This window comes from Erithacus rubecula, assembly GCF_903797595.1.
Source record: "Erithacus rubecula genome assembly, chromosome: 6".
Lineage (NCBI taxonomy): Eukaryota > Metazoa > Chordata > Aves > Passeriformes > Muscicapidae > Erithacus > Erithacus rubecula.
In genome coordinates, this window is record NC_136688.1 from 34454322 (window position 1) to 34476943 (window position 22622).

The 22622-nt window shown below is 41.6% G+C and overlaps 1 protein-coding gene across 1 annotated transcript; it reads left to right on the top strand.

The window, feature by feature from the left end:
• The first annotated feature begins 2654 nt into the window (after positions 1-2654).
• Positions 2655-22354, top strand: COCH (cochlin). The gene is made up of 11 exons (XM_079309723.1): positions 2655-2790; positions 2870-2914; positions 8304-8460; positions 12683-12816; positions 13993-14055; positions 14904-14948; positions 15037-15184; positions 16137-16240; positions 17545-17771; positions 19429-19945; positions 20595-22354. Exons 1-11 carry the CDS (start codon positions 2766-2768, stop codon positions 20768-20770), a joined length of 1641 nt encoding a protein of 546 aa, XP_079165849.1. The 5' UTR covers positions 2655-2765; the 3' UTR covers positions 20771-22354.
• Positions 22355-22622: the final 268 nt, after the last annotated feature.

A 22622-nucleotide genomic window follows, 5' to 3' on the forward strand; every position in this document is an offset into this window, starting at 1 on the left:
AAGGAATGCAGGGGACAAGCCAGAAACACAAACCTCCAGAAAACGAAGGGAATCAGAGCAAAGAAAAACATAGAAAGGAGGTAATGGAAGACTGCAATGAGGATGGGTGAATGTATTTTCCCAGCGAGTGAACTGCAAGGTATAGAAAGGATCCTTCCTACCCAAGTGGAATACAGGGCTTAAAGTTTAATTAGTGTTTTCTTCTGTCCTTTTTGATCTTTGCACAAAGCCTTTCTTCACACAAAGGACAGAGAGGTTTCTGTGGAGCTGTGTGGCAAGGCAGCCAGTCTCCCTCGGTTCAGGCATTTCCCGTATTTCCCGACATAAATGGGATGCCTCTCCCTGCTCTTCCTGCCTGTCCCTCGACCTCCGGAGAAAGGTATTCCCGGGACATTTCACTGCGGCAAACACCCCAGCCCGTGTGACAAAAGTTTCTGTGGAGCGATTTGCTCTCGCCACCAGAGAAGTTGAAACATTAGCCCAGGACTAGAAAACACCATCTCCCCCGCCCCGGCCGGCTTGAGCTCGGCTTTCGAGCCGCCTCCGTGCGCCGGTCCGGAGCGGGGCTGGCGGGGAGCCGGCGGCAGGAGCAGCGGGACGGGACCGGGAGGGAGCGGGATTGCCCCGCTGGCTCGCAGGGAGACCCGCCCCGCCAGCGCTGCCCGCCCCAGCGCTGCCATTACCCTGCTGTTGATGCCCAGATGTTTTCTTTAAAAATAAAAACTGAGCAAATGTCCCTTGTCTCTTCAATACCTCAGCTCTAAGGAAATGGGACCGAGAGTTGCCACAAAAGTTGTGCCCAGTAGGCTACACCTGCGGGAGATCCCGCACGGGGGAAGAGCTCAGGGACGGTGGCCTTTGTCACCGATCCGCTCGAGGGCACCTCTGGCTTGGAGGGAGCCTGCTGACGAGCAGGAATTTCTTGACAAGATCTCATGATCCTAAGTAGCTGAGAGAAACGCCAGCAGAAGTTCTTGACATCCGCATCATCCGCCTTGCATAATTTTGCATTTGAGATGCTCCCGTAGGAGAAGACCCTGTCATGAGGAAAACATCGCCACCTTTATCCTGTGTGGGAAGCAGAAAAATGTATTCCTGGGACGATCAAAGCTGTGGGAGAAAGGGGTATCGTGTTCTCACCAATTCTGTGCTTTGCTTGAATTAAACTCCGGAAAAGCAATAAATTACGAATAACTTATCCGGTCATCCCGGTCATGCTTCCTACTTTGCTTATATGGGCCACATATCTCTAAACGGATCGCAGAGTTCTCAAATGTATTTATTTTCAATCATATGAAGAGATATTTCATAAAGGGCATTTTATGCTACCTCAAAACAAAACAAAAACAAAAAAAACCCAAAACCCTAAAGCGAGTTGCCGTGAGCAGCTGCCTTTTAAAGCCGGTAGCTCTCAGGGCTGGTGGTAACTCCCGCCAGAACTTAATTTTCTGTCCCGGCAAACTCTAATTCCTATGAAATCTGAAAGTTATTTATACTTTAAACTTCATTTCGGGAACAGCCGTCCCAGCAAAAGTCAAACAGTGTGTGCTGACGGTCGGCACAAATGCAATTTTAGGGCATTCGTTAAAATACGCGCACTTCTGCCCACCATTCCCAAGTGACCTGTGCAGAGCACACCAGCGCCAGCCGGTGCTTCCCAACACACGAGCGGGTGTGCACTCAGCTGCGGAAACGGACCAGGCTGTCAAGAGAGGGGTTTGGTTTGATTCGTTTGGTTTGGTTTTTAGGGGATGGTCGCTTTGGTTTTGCTGTTCTTGTTTTTTTTTCCTTTTAATTTAATTGAAGCAAAGTTTTACTCGAATGAAAGGCAGGCACCTGCAGTATTTTCGCTAACGTTTTAGACCATAAAGAAAAGCCACCCGAAACAGCGGGTCGGGTATTTCCATCTCTTCGAATGATTCAACCACGCTTAAATCCCCCGCTTCTCCCCTCTGCAGCGCTCAGCGGCACCAGGTAAGGCCTAAGGGGCGGGGGGGCGAGCTCGGCAGCCCCTCGCAGCCCCTCGGAACCCCTTACAGCCCCTGACAGCCCCCCGCAGCCCTTCACAGGCCCTCGCAGTCCCTCAAAGCCCCTCGCAGCCCCTCGCAGAGCTCATGACAGCTTTGTCCCTGTGCTCAGCTTCGAGCAAGGGGCAGAGGTTGTGGCGAGCAGCCAACACCTCGCCCGCATTCCCCAAGACATCTGGAGTAAAGACACCTGACATGAGGTGATGGATAGCCCTGGGTGGAGGGCACATCGAGGGGTGCGCGGACAGCGACGGGAAAGCAAACCGCAAAGGCGCTCCGCCGGGAACGGGAACGTCCTCACACCGGCACTGCCCGTCCGGAGCGGGCGAGCTGCCGGGCAAGTAGGGGAATTGCTGCAGCGAGCGCCCGGGAAGCGCTGCCGGGCAGGGACGCGAATTGCTGCAGCGAGTGCCCGGGAAGCGCTGCCGGGCAGGGACGCGAATTGCTGCAGCGAGCGCCCGGGAAGCGCTGCCGGCGGAAGGAGGCGGCGGGGGGCGCGGCGGGGGAGGGCCGGCAGCACCTGCCGGGCCCAGCGGAGCTGCCCAGCCCCGTGCCCGCGCCCTCCTTCCCTCCCGCCCGCCCAGTGCTCATGCGCTCGCCGGGGGTTTAAAGCGGGAGCGGCGGCTGCGCTGGGCTGTGCGGCTCGGCGGAGGTGCGGGGCAGCGCGCAGGGCACGGTGCGGTGATTCGGCCGGCACGCCGCTCTCCTGGGCTCGGCTCTGGGCTCTGCCCCGCCGCCATGTGGCTCTCGGCCCTGCTCCTCGGTGGGTACCGCGGGGAGCGTCGGGCGCCGGCGGGGCGGGCGCGGAGCAGCGCCCCGACCCACTCCCTGTCTGTTCGCAGGCGCATTCCTGCTCTCCAGCTCGGTGCGCGGCAGCGACAGCTCGGGTGAGTTGGCCGCTATCCCCACTCCACACCCCGTGGGGGTTTCCCCCTAGGAGCATCTCTGCCCGGCTTGGCCCAGGATACCGGCTCGGCCCTTCACGTCCCGACCGCTCCTCCGGCCGGGATGCGCTCGGGGATGCTCCCGGCCGGGATGCGCTCGGGGATGCTCCCGGTCGGGATGCGCTCGGGGATGCTCCCGGTCGGGAGGCGCTCGGGGATGCTCCCGGCCGGGATGCGCTCGGGGATGCTCCCGGCCGGGATGCGCTCGGGGATGCTCCCGGCCGGGAGGCGCTCGGGGATGCTCCCGGCCGGGACGCGCTCGGGGATGCTGCCGGCCGGGATGCGCTCGGGGATGCTCCCGGCCGGGATGCGCGGACGGGGTCGCGGGGTCACCGGCCGGGAGGGATGCGAGGAGCCGGCGGTGCGGAACTACACCAGGGCACGGAGCAGGTCTGGGAACACTTCCAGACGGGGATGAGAGCTCCTTCCCGGCACGGGCCGAAGCATCGCCGTGGTGACAAGTGTCCCCGTCGAGGGCAGTGCTGGTAGCAAGAGTGAGTGGGAGCGTGTTTGTGTGTGTTATAAAGGCATTCGTACAGCACTTGGCAATTTGAGGATCTCTGGCATATTTTAGACCATGGAATTGATTAAAAATATTTTAAATTCGGCCTGCCATTATTTCGACCTGGAAAGCAAAAGAACATGCTTAGGATACCTGGCAGGGTATGGCAGGGACTGTCTGTTTTACCATCCTGTGTTGGACTGCATCCTTGCTGCTGGAGAGCAGGCTCTCCTAGAGCCAGAATAAATCCATGGAACCAGGAGCCACGGGAAGCAGTTGGAGAAATATGTGACAGAAGGACGCAAGCAGTTTGTCTGCCCCTTTCAGTGGAACCTTTCACCAAAGGAGGATAGGAGCCTCCAGAAGAACATGTTTCCAGATGCAGGCCTGGCCTGCAGAAGGTGAGTGACCCCAAGCTTTTCTGAATGGTTGTTAATGATTTTGCAATTATTAGGAATCAGGATTTGCTGCTCATTTTGTATTGAATCAAAGATTTGGAAAATTCTTTTGTGCTAAATGACAAAAGCTATCTGTTACAGGAGTGCTATGGCTATAAAAGGAAAAAATCCACAGCAGTGGAAAACCCCCAGTTCCTTTCCCTTTTTTATTTTACAGGTGCATTAGAGATGAAGTGCTGACAGTCTGGCAGGAAACAAATGAACATTTTCTGGGATGCTTCCTTCAGGACTGGAGAAGCCACTGTAAGCTGAAGGTATCTGGAACCAGCTAAAATACCATTAATGTGAACAGTTTCTCTGAGATATTGCCTCTTACCATTACTTTGAGCCTAAATTCAGCAGCACTTGGTTATTGAACTAGAAACTTGCATTTATAAAAGTGCCTAAATTCTGCTGTTCAAAGTAATGAAAGACCATTCATTTCCTCAAGAATCTACTTGATTGTAAGTATTTATGCTCATAATGTTTGCAAATATCTAGGAGGATCATACAACTTTCTTTATATTCCCACTGGAATGGATAAAAATGCTGGCAGTTCTGGCTGCCCCACACGAGGCTGTGGGGGTGGGTGAGATGTGATGGCAAGTGGCCTTATATTGATGAGAAAAGGGCAGGTGTCAGATTGAAATAAATGATAGAGCCCTGGCCAGGTTTCTCTAAATCCCACTGCCCTTGTCCAGATCAGGATATGTACTAAAGCAATACATTAATTAGTATGCAATCTGTGAACATGTTTTCCAAAATATGAATAAGGATAGATTTACTAGTATGTCTGTTTTTTCCCAACTATCATTATTCCTTGCATAAAATAGAAAAAGTAGGCTTTTTTAAAGCCTAAAAATAAAAAGGACCTAAAATCCTTCTATTAAAAAAAATACTAAATACTGAAAGAATAGGAAGTATATATTACATATATGTATCTCTATACTACAATTCATAAATCTGTCTTTCATGTAAGAACCCCTATTTTAAATTTTGTAATAATGTACATAGGATTTCTTTTTTCCTTTGCATGAACAAACTGTTTTCCCAAGGTATGGAAACTTCAAGATTAGAAAAGATCAGATTTTGCCCATGGGTTTTATTTCCCTAGAATAATAAAAGCAGTGGCTCCTGCTAAAAATTCAGTCAGAACTTTTATAGTTTGCCATAAGAAGCAGCTATTCATGGCAAAATCAGAATACATGGGAAGAGGCACCAAAAAGATAGAAATTGATGGAATGATTGAAAACATGGTTGTTTTAAGACAGAAGTGAGTCTGCTTTTTTTTTTTTTTTTTCTTTTTTTAGGTCAGCTGTGATGGAAGACATTCATCCCACCCTTTAAATATGGCCTAAATCAGGAAGAATTGCAGTTTCTTTTCTTTGTACCTTGCTTTTGTAGGGTTCTCTGATGTAGTGTGTTTCTGTGAAGCATGAAGGGTGTGTGTCTTGACAGGATGGGGTGGGAGTTGTTTTATTGTGGTTCTAAGGGTCTAATTGAATGTAACAGAGCACAGGTCTCACATCTTCCCTAGAGTCCAGAAGGGGTGGGAGTGTAGAGCTGAATCCTTTCTGTAAATTGTAAGCTTATATTTATTTCTTCCAAAAATACTTGGATTTAGAGTATTGCATCACATAAGTATTGAAAGAAATGCCTCCACTGCTACTGCTCTTGCATTCTTCAATTACAGTGATTAAAACATGAGTTTTATCTGTTACTTTATATATATAGATGTAATTCAACATAGCAGTTTTTGCCATGTTGAAGTATCTTGGATAGACTAACAAAAACAAGCACTTCTTCAATTTCCATAGTAATATCATATATGAAACTGGCTTTCATTTTGATACTTTACTCATCACTTCTAATGTTGGTCTCTGTTTTTGGGTTATGGCTTACAGAAAACTGTATCTACCTACAGAGAAAACTAAAATGAAAATGTTGTTTTTAATTAACAGCATCATTTACCTCAAAGTGTGTGTTTTTACCTCAGTGCTGATCCAGATGAGGTATATACTGCTAAATCCCCCAGCTACAGCATGTCTGCTCTTCAGCTCACACAGCAGCAACATGCACCCTTCCCTTGGAAACTTACCTCTCATGTAGACAAGGATCATGGCAGTCTTTAGGCTGCCAGTACAGAAAAATCCTGTGCCTGGGCTACAATGGATTTCTGTGTTTTGATAGCCAGGGAAAACACAGACCTTTTTTTTTTTTTTTCCCCATCATCTGTGCTGTGCAATATCCTGCCACATGATGGTAATTAGTAAGTACCTGGTGATGAGGGAAATGCTGATCTCCAAGCAACAGAGGGTTTGTTAACTAGACATGTCTAATTACTGTCTTTGTATGCACAGCCAGCCAAGGAATTCAGTCAAGTACATTACATTAGAAATGACAGGAGTTAAAACTTCCTGTGGTGTATTGCACTTTTAGAGGCTGGAAAAATGTTGCAGGGTGGCAGGCACAAGCAGTGCTGTGAGAGCAGAGGTTACCAGTGGTGCTTATTGCAGTTAATCCTCTGAGGAAGGCTGCTGTTTCATTTTGATGGTCTTGATAGATGTCATTTGGTAGATGCTACTTGTTCAGTGCCCAGTAATTAGCAAACACACTTGTAGAACTGCCATGAGAGGATTAGGGGACTGAAACAGCAAAGCAAGTCAGCTTCTTTTAGCATACCAAGAACATATCACTTTTGACAATGAAAATATGGAGATTCTAGGTATAAGCACTGATTCTGCTTGCTTTTTCCATCTTTTGTTTTTAAGATTTTAAGTTTTTATTTTTAAAAGATTTTTCAGGAAGATGGGATTAGGTAGTTTAGCATCATTTCAGCATAGCATAAATGACTATTGTATATAGTTAAGAGTAAAACTACATGCATAATTGATGAATGTGTGTGTTCAATTTACACTGAATGAAATGAACAGACATGCTTCCCGCTGTATTTCTGGCTGCAGCTATTCTGATTTTCAGCTCTAAAATCAGTGAGATTAGCTGGAGGTATCATCTTTTCCATCCCCTAATGAAGGAGCATATGCTCCAAGTGCTTTAATTTACAAGCTGCATATGTTGGGGTCAGGAAACAGCCCAGGGTAAGAATGAAAATAGTGAGCAGAAAAGCAGGTGAGAGATCACTGATCCCTGAAACACACAGTCCTTGGCATGTAGTGCTGTGTGCATGCACTGCTACCTTGGCCATCCTCTGCCAGCTTTCATCTTAACACTGTGCAAAGGTTCTGCTCCAGCTGCATTTAGAAAAGGTTCTTGGACCTTCTAGGTGCAGGGACAAGATGTGCCTTAGGAAGTTCAGGATAAACAGCCAGGCATGGGTTGGACTTGTGCTGCTGAATTGATAGTGATCTGACACAAACCTCTAATTTGCTGTTCAACAGACATGGGGATTGTGCCACCTTGTGTAGTAGAGGAATGGTAGTTAGCATGCAAGATAAAGATCTCTATGTTCTCAAAAGAAAAAGCATCAGTTTGCCAAGCCAAATTGTGTACTGATGTTAATCTGTGTCTGCATACCTTCATTGCATGCAGGCAAGCACAGTGAAAGCTTAATGATGATAACCTGGAGAGCAACTTCTAAAAAAAGACAGAGTTCTACATAAAAAAATGCATGTGTCTCAGCTGAATAAATAACTTTTGTATCAGTGTGTGAATCTGACAGTCCTCTGCACAATGATAATGATGTAAACTTCACTGTAATGAATTGATACCAATGTTCTAGATGTTACTATATTACTGGAGCAAGGAGATGGGTGTTCCTTTTTGGTTTATTTGTTGGTGGGTTTTTTGGTTTTTTTGTTTTGTTTTTTTTGTTTGTTTGTTTGTTTGTTTTTAACACTGGCCTTAGTAGGATTTATTGCAAGAGGCTAAGGGAAATAGTTACAAGAGGCTGCTGTCAACTTGCTTCATGGATGCCACTGGAGAGAAGATTCAGAATTTCACAAGTGACTCATAGATGTCTTGTATCTGAAGATTTCTGTGGGGATATCACATTTAATTTCTTCCTTGGAAAGTACCACCTGCATCTGTGGTCCATCAACCCTCAAAGGTTGCCTTCTCCTTGCCTTTCTGTCTCTGCAGGAAATTTACAGATGTGAATTGCTTTTCCTTGTGTAATGTCCCTTGGATATTATTTTAATGTTGTTTGTTCATGGCAGTTTTTTCTGCCACTTTTTCCCCATAAGTGATTTTGAGCTGTGTGGTTCCTTGTCATAACTGTACATTTGTAAGCTCCAAAGACATATTTGTAGGCATTGTACCTGATTTCAAATTCAGATATTGCTTTAAACTTGGAAACTGTAGAGGCATTAAAAAAAGAAACCCCAGCAACAAACCCTTAAGATTTTCAGGTCAAAAGTTCTTCTTTTCTCTTTAGCTTCTACTGCTATCACATGTTTTACAAGAGGACTTGACCTTAGAAAGGGAACAGAAGATGTCCTTTGCCCAGCTAACTGTCCTCTGTGGCAGTTTTATGTCTTTGGGGATGGAGTTTATGCCTCTCTTTCAAGTGTCTGTGGAGCTGCCATACACAGGTAAGTCAGATCATCACTGATCCTTGTGCTAGGTGAGTTTATGTAGCCTTTGCCACACTTAGAGATCTTAGCCTTCTGATGCCATCATAGTAAAAATCTCCCTGGACTTTGGGTCCTATAAACTCAGTAAGAATGTCATTGGGAAAAGAGAAAACAACAACAAAAAAGGAATGTCTGTGCAGCTTGCAAGTTATTTGAGTTGTGTTTGACTGTTCCTGAAAACCACTTAAACTTTCTCAAATGGCTCAGCTTTTTCCACAGATGGACTTCTACTGTAAAATCACTAGTACCACTAGCAGTTATAGAAGGATGCAGTATAAACAGTAACTAATTGAAGAATAAAATCAGATTCACTTTCTGACATTATTAAAAGCTTGCATCAAACAAACTGTTTAAAAGAAATGGAGGAAAAGTGGTTTCAATATTTTTTTAGCATCAAGCAACAGAAGAAAGCTCTTTCAGAATATATTGGTGTGATCCTGTAAACATCAGTCCTGGGAACAGAACTCATTTGTTTTTTTTTAATTGAAAATGGTTGTGTGAGCATGGGTCTCTTCCTCCTTCCACATACATTTCAGTTTGCATGCTGGATCTATATTGAGGCTGGAATCCTTAATTTTATATAAATCAAATACTGCTTACTCCTATGAGTAATTCCACTACTGTGAAGCAGGTATTAATGCATGAAAGTGCTATGTAATACATGAAAATAATTTAGCAGAATTCAGCTACAAATTAATTCTGTGTACTACAGATGGATAATCTTTCTGCCTGTTTTAGCTTGTTATATTTGGCTTTTTCTCTCATTATATGTATAATTACTCTTAAGAAACAAAATATTTATTTAATATTATTCTTTTTCTGGGCAGAAGGATAAAAGATTTATTTGTTGTGGGAGGAATGGAGAACCTCCTACCAGGCTGACAGTATGTAGGAATGAAGAACTGAGTTAAATCTACCACTGAGTGATTAATTGGATTAATAATCAGAAGGTCAAATGAAGGACTAGGTTCTCAGCTTGTGCAGTTCTATTCTAGTGCCAATTCCACTAAATGGAGACCTAGCCCAATGTGGTAGTATTTAGATGCTAAATAGGCATGTAAATTTTTTTCATAACCTTCCTAACTTGTCAGAGGGTGAAACCAGCCCTCATTAAGCATTGGGGTTCCAGAACTAAAGTCTAACAAAAGCATGTCATGGTATTACTGAACTGGTCACAAATGGCAGCTGAGCTGCTCCAGTGTTTGCTGGAAGAATATTGACAAAAAGGTTGTCTGGCCAAAAGGGATTTCTGAGCAGCTGTAGATCCCTGGGAAATTTTGGTGCTGTGCCTGCTTCTGCTGCTGAAGTTCTTTCCTGCCAAGACCTGTAGGGGTGCAGAAAAGGAAAGAAAGAACACAGGTTAGGGGTCCAGAGGATGCTGGCATGAAATCCTGAGCAGCTCTGTATTGGTGATCGATGGCAATCAGGCAGCAGGAGGCAGTTTGGAGATGGAGATAGGCTGATTATTTGGAAGGAGTGCGCAGATGGTGATGGTAGAAAGGAAAGATGGGAATTCAGGCAATTCAGCTGTCTTATCTGAAGTCCCTGAGGGTAAACTGTCTGCAGTTACATCTCTAAGACTCACCTCCCATGACCAGAAGACTCTCTGTGGTCTAGGCATCAGTTTTGATGTGTAGACTTAATGAAAAATTAATTCAAAATTCAGCAACACCCTGTATCTCTTTCTCCAAGAGTGAAAATAAACAGTTCTTGCACACTGAGAAGTGCATGGAAATATTAAAAATCTTCCATTTAATCTGGTGATTTACCTCACTTCAGTTCAGATTTTAAAGTACGTTTTAGCTGCAATTCCTGTAATCTCATAAGACCTTTCTGCTTTCTGGCTGGTACTCTCTTTCTCATGAGCTGTTGTGCAGTGAGGCACTGGATTACTGCCTTGTGTATCTGCTTTTCTGTTTGTGTCCATTTTTGAGTGAAAAGTATCATTTAGGTATAAATTGCAGGCTGTTATTAACAAGCTAGGCAAGAGAATGGGCTGACAGCTTTTAGATAAGGTCCCTGTCAAGCAGCACTGGCAGTAGCATGTAACATAATGAGCAGGGAAGTGAAAGATGTTCCTGGAAAATCTGCTGAGTTCCAGTTTAATCAAAACAACCATGGCAAGCAAATCAGTCACACAGGAGCAAAGCACAGCAGTGAAAAGCAAAGCAGGTTGCAGTGACATAAGTAATTCTGAAGAATACATAGGCACTTCTTCACTCATTAAAAACCATTGCAGACCCACAGGATGAATCTTGCTTTAAAAGTCAATCATAAACTATTGCAGGGGAGAATTTGCCAGTCTGGTTCAGAGCACAAAGGTAGATTGGCAATACATGGTTTGTTCCACATCATCATATATGAACATGCATTCTGAGCAGACTTAGCTGAAGAAACATCCCAGTAAATCTGATGAGATGGTAAAAGATGGCTTTAAACCATCAACTCACCTACAGAAAAAAATGGCAAGAAAGAAGGAATAACTTCCATAAGGCTACAGGTCATCTTACATTCACATCTAATATCAGCCCCCACTTACATTAAAAGTAGCAGAGCTGTTATAAGGGAAGTGTGTAGCTTCAGAAGGCAGCATTTTGGAATTTTGACTTGTGTTCAGAATAAAATATTTTCAACAAGGAGATAAGGAGCAAATAAATCCACTCCAGCTTCACTGTAAAGCTTCCAAATTTAATGAAGATTATACCTTTTCCTCTAGTATAATCAATAAAATTTCACTAATTATTACTGTTGAGATTAAATAGATAAAATGGAATCATTTAGACAACATTGATCACAGAGTGACTAAAATAATCTGAAATCATTGTTTCCAGGAATACTACTTTGGCTGAGCTTTCAGTCTGAATGTTTTTCTTGAGTTCAGTTCAGCCCTCAAAGTTGTGAGTCCACAACCAAGAAAGTGGGAAAAGATATTGAGCTCTTCCTAGGAGCTAACATGGGCAAGGTTTTCTTATGTAAGCCCAAAGTATCTTCACTAAAATTGCAAGAACAAGTTTAAAATAGAAACTGTTCCAATTAAACACATGCTATTTGACACTTTTCCTTATCCATTAAGACTGAGACACTAGTGAAAGCTTGGAAGTCTTAAAGAAACAGGTACTAGAAAGGAAACTTATATTCTAGGTAGATGGACATATTCCAAGTACATTTACATGTCATTTTTCTCAAAGATAATTTTGACTTATTGTATTGTCCTGTCATTTAAAACTAACCAGTTAATGATCTCATCTGATTTTTCTCTCACTGTTTTTTTTTGAAGAACTATGAAGTGCTATTTGTATTTGCCAACTTTATAATTTGATTTTAAATTAATTTAGGGTAACCTTACTAAAGCTCCTTTGTCTATATATAAAGTATTCTTAGATGAGAATATATCTGTATATTTTGAAACTGTTCCAAGCTACAAGAATTACATTTATATAATCACAATTCAATTTAGAAATGCAAGTCACATCCATGAAGAATTAATGTCTTTTAACAGCAATTCACATAAAATTTTATGTGGAAGTTGTCTTTGCCACAGATATCCAGATCTCATATTATCAGAAACAGAAGTAAAGTTTTCTAAACTCTGGTCTTGTTTATTCTACTTTCACAATATGTTAAATCAGATTATGCCAGGTTGTCTTTTCAAGCAGGAAGCCAAACACAGTCAAAAAGTAAACACCAAGGCATACATTGCTGTGTTTGGTAAACAGTCATGAAGTGATTGCTTGTCTCCCACAGAACTGCACCTGCTCATGGACTACAAGGCATCAAGTTTTTCTCCCTCTTAGAGAAATTCAACTTTGACTTTTGGCCTCTAAAAATAATAACTATTCTTTCAGTAGCACATAAAGAGATCTGATAGTTCTGATGCTTCTTATTATCACTTAGGAATTGATATGGTCTGAAGCATCACTGTTCTGCATTAGTCTAAATGCCAGAATTTTAGGCTTTCCTGACTTTTTTTTTTTTTTTTAATCAATCTGTGTCATGGTCAGTAGAATAGTTTCTTCTAAAGCCTTTTCAAAAACTTAAGGATTATTCTAGCTTGAACACAACTGCCTGCTTCTATTTCATTTTTTGAGAAGGCTGCTGGCATTTTAATGATGGTATTACCTGTATTGCATTTTCATGTGACTGAAATGTCTGATTGGTACCAACTCTGTTTGAATCTTAGCGGGGTGATTACCAACACAGGAGGAGTTGTAAGGGTACAGACTCTCCCAGGACAGGAAAACTACCCTGCTGTAAATGCCAATGGGATCCAGTCTCAGGTGCTCTCTAGATGGGCTTCATCTTTCTCAGTGTCAGGTAGGTGGATCACACTGGCTGCTTTCCTAACTATATTTGAAGTTCTGGCAGAGCTGTAGGACACTTCCTCAGTGCTTCTGTATGCATAAAGAAAGTGATTGTTATCTGATGTAGCAACAGAAGTTTTCACTTCTAATTCGTTAACTTCATTTTTCCTCAATTACCTGAAGAAAAACTATTCCAGCTAGATTAGCTAGTCTGTAACAGAAGCTGATTCATTAAAATGGATCAGTTATTTGGTATATAATGACATGATAGCAGGCAGCTGACAGTTCCCTGACAGCTTAAGCTGATCAGAGTCGATGCTTCAGTCCTGCCATTGCAGTCCAGTCTTCCTGCCACTTCCAGACATTTAGTTTTATCCCTTCTCTCCCTCTGCCTGCATTTGTGCAGGCAACAGCACTTTATCAGGCCCTTCAAATACCTTGTGCAGCAATCCATGCAAAGAGGAAAGTGACCCTCCAAAAATAGTAATAGCATCAGCTTACATATGATGTGGTCATTAAGCTAAAGTGCACTGTAATGGTTTTGTCCAGAAGTTTTTGTCCCCATTGTTGAGGTAGTTGTTAATTATTAATTGTTTAATTCATGCCTTGCCACTCAGGTGAGGCTAAACTGCCCTCATAAAATCATATGCAGAAATATATTGTATATGTATATGTTGCTGTAGTCTCAAATAAATTAAAGTGTATGTTTGCTGATACAGAAAGTTTGTGAAGCAGATCTGTGTAATGTGTTCTTACTGTTTACACAGCTAAAATTTAGCTACTATCTCTAAGATATTAAGATACTATACTCCTTGTATAGTGCCCATGGCAAGTTGCTAGCTAAGAACCTGGACCTACAGGTGCTCATGGTGAGGGTGAAGGTGAAATCCAGCTCTCCAGATCTCTTTACCTGCTAGAAATAATGGCTACTACAGCTGAAAACCTCTCATCAGAGATACATGCTGTAATTACTCATCAGCTACTGTTGTTTCAAATGCAGAAATTAATTACCTGTAAAACAAGGACTGCAGTACCACATTACACCAAAGGTTTGTTTAAGCTTGTATCCTGCTCCCAGCATAGCTAATGGCAGATGACAAAGCAAGGTTATTGCAAGTACAATTCTTTAAGCACTTGCAACTTCATGTGAATGCACTAAGCTCCAGTAAAAGTACTGTTATTTTGGCAGGTGCCAAGAACACAGCACTTGAGGCAGTGGGACGGTCGGTGTCGACTGCACGTCCTTCTACAGGTACAGGATCCCCTGCAGGGGAAGCCCCTTGGGATGTGAGGCACTGCAGGTGACAGACCCTGCCTAAAGAACATCTTCCATCAGACTCAGTTGTTTTCAAAGAAGGAAACAGATGTAGTATCTGGTTTTGCAGAGCATCTTTCACCAGGAAAAAAAGAGGAATCCTATGTAGTCTCAGAAATTGATTCTGATCTCACTAATGTTCATGCAAATTTAAAAAAAAAACAACCCTGAAATTTCTTTTGAAAAGTAATACAGATAAAACAAAGGAAGGTAGGATTTAATGAGCTCATGTGATGTTCATTCTTTTTAGTGGATGGAAACAACTGAGTTAACACATTCCTTCTTACAGAACTCCTGAACAGCTGAGTGCTGTCAGGACATGCATAGCAGAAATGTAGTTGTTATGTGAATTTCACTACAGAAAGTGCTGCATTAAACCCTTTTATGAAGGCTATAAAAATACTGGACTTGGACGTTGTTTGTCAATAGACCACCTGGTTTAAGTCATGGTTTGCTTCCAAACCATCAAAATTCCGTTGTACAGCAGGGTTGCTGAGAAACAGAAGCACTTGGAAAGGTGAGGCACAGAAATCCACCCAGCTCTGTACAACTCAGTAATCAGTCAGATAGGTGTAGAAAGGAAGGTTGGGCTGTTTCATTTGAAAAAGAATATTATCCAAGGAGTAAAGCACAAGCTGTTGCACAAGTTTAATCATTAAACTGTTTGACAGTTCCTACTGCAGATAGATTGCACTGTAATTTTTGGAATCAGAGCTTTTTCTGGTTTACTTCAGTCCATTCATCTTCTTGTTCTTAAATAATCCATGCTGGTTTTTTCACCAAAGGCAAAAGACCTAAGAAGACTGTTGATAAAAAGGCTGGAAACAAAGGTAAGAACACACAGATGTAGTTTTTTTCAAAGCAGAATCCTAACATTGATTTGGTGTTAGTAAGTCTAATAATTTTGGATGTTCACAGACTGCAAAGCTGATATTGCATTTCTCATTGATGGAAGCTACAACATTGGTCAACGTAGGTTTAACCTGCAGAAAAACTTTGTTGGAAAAGTAGCTCTAATGTTGGGAATTGGAACAGAAGGGCCTCATGTTGGAGTTGTACAGGCCAGGTAAGAACAGATCTACACAAAATGTGATGGAGCAATTGATAAATCAATTAACATATCACTTATTTTTTAGAACATCATCACTCAATAATGGCTGATGAATAGCAAGGGAAAGAAGCTCTTTTAGAACATCATCACTCAATAATGGCTGATGAATAGCAAGGGAAAGAAGCTCTTGAGCTGTAGTACTGCTTGCTCTGTGCTATATTGAGATGTGCATGTGAAAGGACATGACAAATTTGAACATCTTCTGTCTCTGATATTTGATATTTGGACTTCTCACAGCCCCTCTGCTGCAGCTTTGCATCTCATCTTACTAGAACAGCAGGAAACACCCTGCAAAGGGGAGATGCCAGTTTCTAAAAACTGTAGAGAGATAATAGTCCCTAATGGCTATGTACATGTGCAAAACAAAAATCTGCTCTTACCAACTGATTAAATATTACAGCTGATATTTTTCAAATTGTAACTGATCACTTGTTTGTGCTTTCTACTATAAACTAAAAATGAAATCTGGATACAGAATACCTAAAGTCTTTAATTTCTTAGTCAGTAGTTAGCATACCTTGAACTTCTCAAATCAAAAAACTCAAACCACATTTTGCAGGAATTCTTTTTAAGGAAGGTATTTGTCGTACAAATTGTAGAAAACCTGCCACTCTTTAATTACACAGATGCATTTTAGTTTAATGTCTGGCATGTTCTTTTTTTCTTTATTTTCAACCTAATGTTTTCAGCTTGATAAGCATGGGAATCAGGCTGTCCTTAATTTACCCATTCAGGTGGATAATTCATCTTGCTAAGGATTGTGAGACTTATTAAGCAAGGAGCATACTTACACTTAAGTATTAAAATCTAGAGAAGAATATATTATCAAGAGCAAAATTATTCCAAGTGTGTTTTAGCTTGCCAGTATGAAAAGTGAACCTTATTACTCTGTTGTATTTTTCTACAGTGAACTTCCAAAAATTGAATTCTATCTGAAAAACTTTACTGCTGCAAAAGAAGTTTTGTTTGCCATAAAGGAATTAGGGTTCAGAGGAGGCAATTCCAATACAGGTGAGTTCGTATTTCCCCTAAAACAGAAATTATTTTTTTATGTATTTTTATATATATGTGTATGTGTGTATATGCATTTGTGTGTAAATGTTGAAGTTGTTATAATTCATATAGGTCAGAAAGTGTCACACCTTAATTAGGCTCAGTGATTTTTTCCACTGTAACATTGCCACATCTCACATTTAATTTCTAGAAGTTAGGCATGCTTATTGCACATTTTATTAAAGTACAAATGCTTATACTTGTAAAAATGCTTCCTTCATCTCAACAGTAATTGACTTTTTACTAGTAACAGAATGATATCTTGAGACAATTCAAAAATGCTTGGTGTCTTTTTTCTTGTTGGGTGGCTAATTAAGGACTTAGACTAGGAGTAAGGATCAAGTGGGTGTGTGTGTGGTTTAGCCCCAGCCAGCGACCAAGCCTTGTGCAGCTGCTGGCTCACTTTTCCCTTGTGGGATGGGGGGAGAATTGGGAAGAGGAAAATGAGAAAATCTGGAGATTGAGAGAAAGACAATTTATTAGGGAAACCAAAAGCCACTCCCACAAGCACAGCAAAACAAGGAATTCATTCACCATGGGTAAGTAGGTGTTCACCCATCCCCAGGTAAGCAGGGCTCTGGCTCACATAACAGCTCATGCCAACACTCCAAATTTCCCCTCAACCTCATTCTTCTTCCCACAACTTTGTATCCTGGCATGACACCATATGGTGTGGAATATCCCTGTGCTCAGTTGGGGTCAGCTGTCCTGGCTGTGCACCCCCAGCCTTCTCACTGGCAGGGTGGCACAAGAAGAAAAAAAAGGCCTTGGCACTGTGAAAGAGCTGCTCAGCAATAACAAAAGTGTCCCTCTATTCTCAACACAGTTTTCCACACAAATCCCAAACTCAGTCCCTACTAGCTAATCTGAAGAAAATTCATTATCACAGACAAAACCAGTCAGACATTGAAAGTATCTAATGACATTGCATTTCACAAGCTAAATTTAGGTATCTCCTGAACGTTCCTCCTTCCAATCCATTTGGTAGGTACTAATATACCTACTTCCTAGTAGAAAACTAGACCCATGAGCAAAAACATCTCAGGGAATTCCGCTTTATTTGTGGGGTTTTTGGAGGGAAGGAGGGGTGTTGATTTGGGGTGATTGGTTTTTAACTTAGAGTTTGCCCAAGCTTCATTGCAACACTGGCTTAGTCTGTATTATAACATCAATCCTGCACAATTTCAAATGGGAAGCTGATCCCACAATGTACCATCACTGTATGTGTTATTTCTTCATATTCTATTTCTGTTCAAATCAAGGGAAAGCTTTGAAGTACACAGCACAGAAATTCTTCTCCTTGGAAAACGGAGCCCGGAAGGGAATTCCCAAGATCATTGTTGTGTTTCTGGATGGCTGGCCCTCAGATGATCTAGAAGAAGCTGGCATAGTGGCCAGAGAATTTGGAGTCAACGTGTTCATTGTGTCTGTAGCAAAACCCACAACAGAGGAGCTGGGAATGGTACAAGACATTGGTTTTGTTGACAAAGTAAGAAAGAATGTCATTATTTGGTTTTCAGTCATGAATATCATTCTGGAGAATTTACTTTACAGTAAAATTGTAATGAATTAATATATGTATATACAATAACTCATATAGATGCATAGACATAAAAATATTCTCTCAAACCAGCTGATTAAATTATCCCTGCTCATAAGTGATTTAAAAGACTAGCAGAAGGAAGGTTAAAGAAACACTGGAGATTTTTCCCTGCTAAAAGGGCCACACAAAGGTACCATTGTCCTCCCAGTTCAGAAGCTGGGCCAGGTTGCAGCTCCTGGAATTTGTAATTGCATGGAAATTCCTCTATCTCAGGTATGGTTGGATGTGCCAAAGCAATGAAATGCTGATATGATACATTCTCTCTCCCAAAAGGGCAGACAGAGAGGTGTTTATTTCTTACCTCCTCAGAGGATAATTATTTACTTACTTTCACTACTAAGAGGACAGAAAATATGGAAAAACATATCCTAGCAAGACTGTGTACAAGACTTTCATCTTGAATGCAGAGTTTTGGATTTTGTTCCTTTGAGTTAGAGCAGGAATTCAAACACCAATCACCTACTCTCGCATGAGCTTTCTGATCAGGAGTTCTTTATTTACTCTGCAGTGAGAAAACCAGTCATTTTCCACAGGGAGGTTGTAGATGTCTATTTTCAGCAGAAATGGCATGAATGGCATGAAGCTCTGGTTCTCCTAGGGTTATCTATCTGCTGACCCCAGAGGTATTGCAGGCAGGTCCAACCCTTACACACTTAAAGAAGCACAACAGACTGGTTTGGGTTGGAAAGAAACATAAATGTCATCTAGTTCCCAAAAAAACAGGTAGCTCAGGCTTGGCCTTGAACAATTTTGGGATGAGGTATCCACTACTCCAAGTAAACTGTCCCAGTGCCTCAGCATCCTCACAGTAAAGAATTTCCTCCTACTATCTAATCTAGATCCTCCTCTTTCTAGGAGATCTCTTTCCTTTGTTACTATCACTGTCTGTCCCTGTAGAGACACAGAAAGACATGATGTTAAGTGGCTGAGGCCGGTCCTCCCCTTCTGCATTTTGATCTCAGCCAGATTAATTGGAGAGCTGATTTTGAATTTAATCTCTTTCTCAATTGCCTTGTACTTTACATGAATCTGATGGAAGCTAGGGGAAAGGAAATTTTACTCTGAATGACCTGGAGCTATATTTCTACCCAACTCTGTCTGTGTTTGTAACACAATATAGATTAAAAATCCAAAGGTTTTCCCAAGTTCAAAGGGAAAACACAGAGGCTAATTTTCAGTGCGAAAGCAAACATACAAGAATTTCAATACTTTGGCTATTTAGGATTGTGACTTAGTTCACATACACAAATCAAAATTACAATTTTCAGTTGTTGCACTTCTTGTGAATAAAGCTAAATTATTTGAAAACTTTCAGAGCCTGGGGGGCAGAGTTGGCTTTATTGCTGGATAAAATAAGCTGTACTACAGCTTTCACTTTCTTTTAGTGAAGATGTTTCAATTTCTTTAAAGACAATCACACAAAACCCCATCCTAAGCTCCCACCATGAGGCTTCACTTCTAACCTGCTTTTGAAAGAAAAATCATGGGTGTCTGAGTATTATCCACCCCACTGCTCTGCATTCTGTTCTGTGTTTTCAAACAGGCCGTCTGTCGAAACAACGGCTTCTTCTCGTACCAAATGCCCACCTGGTTTGGCACTACCAAATACGTGAAGCCTCTTGTGCAAAAGCTGTGCTCGCACGAGCAGATGCTGTGCAGCAAGACTTGCTACAACTCCGTCAACATCGCCTTCCTGATCGACGGCTCCAGCAGCGTGGGCGAGAGCAATTTCCGCCTGGTGCTGGAGTTCGTGAGCAACGTGGCCAAAGCCTTCGACATCTCCGACATCGGCTCCAAGGCGGCGGCCGTGCAGTTCACCTACGACCAGAGGACCGAGTTCGGCTTCACGGACCACCTCAGCAAGGACAAGGTGCTCTCGGCCGTGCGCAGCATCCGCTACATGAGCGGCGGCACCGCCACGGGCGATGCCATCTCCTTCACCACCAGGAACGTCTTCGGGCCGGTGAGAGATGGGCCCAACAAGAACTTCCTCATCGTTCTGACGGACGGGCAGTCCTATGATGATGTCAGAGGACCCGCTGCTGCTGCGCAGAAAGCAGGTAAATTATGTGTTTGGAAAATCCATCCTATTTCTGCTTCAGTGCAAATGTGTCATACTTGCTTTGAATTCGGCAAAATGTAATCCCCATGGAACTATTTTCCATTAGGGTGAAAAAAACTCCCCAGCAACCAGAATTACAGAGGCAGGTATGACTATTCTCACTTATGGCAGCTTAGGGACCAATATACCCAGTCTCATAACCCTAAACAGTACAGTAAAAATAACCAAGTAGCTCCATCATCATCTGGGAAGGGAATAAGCAGTTGTGGACAAAAATCTCATTGGGCTCATGATGCTCGAAGTATAAGTACATAAAGGCACTAAGTATACACAGAAACCAAACTTACTTTCAAAATAATTTTGCACAGTGTTACTTATGTTTCAAGACTGACACTGTAACTGCTACAGTCCTCGGTGTCACTACATGAATAACTCAGACATTAGCTCTTATGATACCTTGTATTTTCTTCTGGATTTTTCCTGAGACAAATCTAATTCCTGGCATTTAGTGCAAAATCTAATTATCTTTGACAGACTGCAGGTGTTGAAACATGCTTTTCAAATCCACATGGATTCATTAATGTAGAAGTGGCTGGTTTTCTTGTATCTACAAGCAAAATGGTCTCTTTTTTGTTTCCTTTTCATAGGAATAACCGTCTTCTCTGTCGGTGTTGCCTGGGCACCTCTGGATGATCTGAAAGACATGGCTTCTGAACCAAGAGAATCTCATACTTTCTTCACCAGGGAATTCACAGGACTGGAGCAGATGGTTCCTGATATTATTAGAGGCATCTGTAGAGATTTTTTGGAGTCTAAACAATAAAAAAAAATCTGCTGTTCACTATTCCTATTTGCAGCTAAAACTCATTAAATTGGAATGGCCCCTCTAAAGTACAGATGTTTTATTCTTATATATGCTATCATAGTACAGAGGAAGAAGAAGGGCTACTTTTTGTTTCTGTAATCAGTGATTCTTGTGAGCTTGTTAGAAGTTGTACCTGATACTGAAATGCAGAATTTGGCCAACAGTTAATATTTTCAGCAAGCATATACCATCCCAAAGTTTAAAGCTTTGCATATCATGCACTTAAGAAGAGCAGATACTCAGAGGAAATAATACAGGTCTGACAATTTTTCTGCTATTTGCTAGAACCCTTCTTATGAATTAAAAATAATATTACTTTAAATACAAGGTACTATCTTCTATAAGCTTTCTGTAGCTTACAGTTCTGTATCTTTTCAAAGAGTTCTGCTCACAACACAAAGTACTTTCAGCTCTCCTGTTGTGCAACATCCATTATTTCCAGGCAGCTTAAGAAAAGATGTGACAGATTGTAGCTGAAAGAGTCTATTTTTACTAGTTGGAGTTTTGCTGGATCTGGTTGGCAAATTTTACATCAAAAGTCATCTAACTTCTACCCACAGATTTCTGTGGATCTATTTGGTTGGTTCTTTTGGCAAGGAATTTTAAAGTTCTTTGAGGATCTGGATTCTGACATATTAGCTACTACTGCTGCTTTCTGCACCACTGAAGTTAACAGTGATATTCCAAATATAACTGACAGCCGGATATTTCCTGTCTGCTGCTTTGTACTCTCTTGATTTGACAAAGTTGTTATTGGCCAGACAGCTAGAGACAGGAATTGTGGGCCAAAAGATTAAATTAGACCACACAGTGGGAACTGAAAGCATTCAAATTTAAGTCCAGAGGTATGTCTAAACCTAATAGAGTTATATCAGATTACATGGTCAGAAAAGAAGAGAGTAGACATACACATTAAGTGGGATTTAGTAGTTCACAGAACAACAACTTCATAATGGTAATAAAAACATCTTTATAGATGTGTGAGGTTTTCCTGAAGATGAAAGAATAGTTTTCTTGAAAAAGGCTTTCATTTGATTGTATACCTAGTAATGTTGATATATTCATGTGCACACACATGTGGTTAAAAGGATGTGATATTCACCAAGTTATTCCAGAGCCCTGGTGTGAATAACATACTCCAAATATTCTTTAAAAAATAAAGGGGGGTTGCAAGTAAAATGTAGAGTAGAAAACAAAACAGCACTTTCCCTATCAATCTGGGGTTTCCCTTTTTCCTCTCTCCCACTATTGACTGTAAAATTTCTAGTAGTTGTGGAGTGGCACAGAATGGATTGTATTCATTGGGCTTTTGCTGTGCACTTTTTAATAACTTATAACTGGCTATATATTACTCTAAACATAAATGGCAAAGATGCCTTGTATTTTTCTAGTAATTGTTATCCCTAATTTTGTTACGTGTTTATAGATAAGAGTATTAAGCTTTGCTGTATAAATTCATATGCTGTATCAACTTTGTGCAAAAATTTAATAAATCTAGTTTATAAACTTTTTATAGAAATACATATTGCAAGAAAACTGGGACTGCTGCTATCTGTTTTAATATCTCATAACACAGAAGTCTTTTTATGATGAACCTCATATGGTATGGCTTGAGTAAGTTGTATGTGATGCTTCCTAACTGTATTATCTTAAATTCCAAATAATAATAAGGGTATTAGTTTTACAAATATTTAAATTTGAATGAGTCAATATCAAAGTTTTAGTCATTGTTCATATTAGGTATGATGCTAGTTTAATCATCTGAATATAAATAGTGTGCTGGCTGATAGAACCACATTTTCCCTGCTAC

What these genes read in the sequence shown, in the direction of transcription:
- COCH (XM_079309723.1), top strand. Translation starts at nt 2,766, where the DNA reads ATGTGGCTCTCGGCCCTGCTCCTCG. An exon ending in TTCATCTTTCTCAGTGTCAG is followed by an intron (nt 12,817 to 13,992) that starts GTAGGTGGATCA and finishes TTATTTTGGCAG; the next exon opens with GTGCCAAGAACACAGCACTT. An exon ending in ACATTGGTTTTGTTGACAAA is followed by an intron (nt 17,772 to 19,428) that starts GTAAGAAAGAAT and finishes GTTTTCAAACAG; the next exon opens with GCCGTCTGTCGAAACAACGG.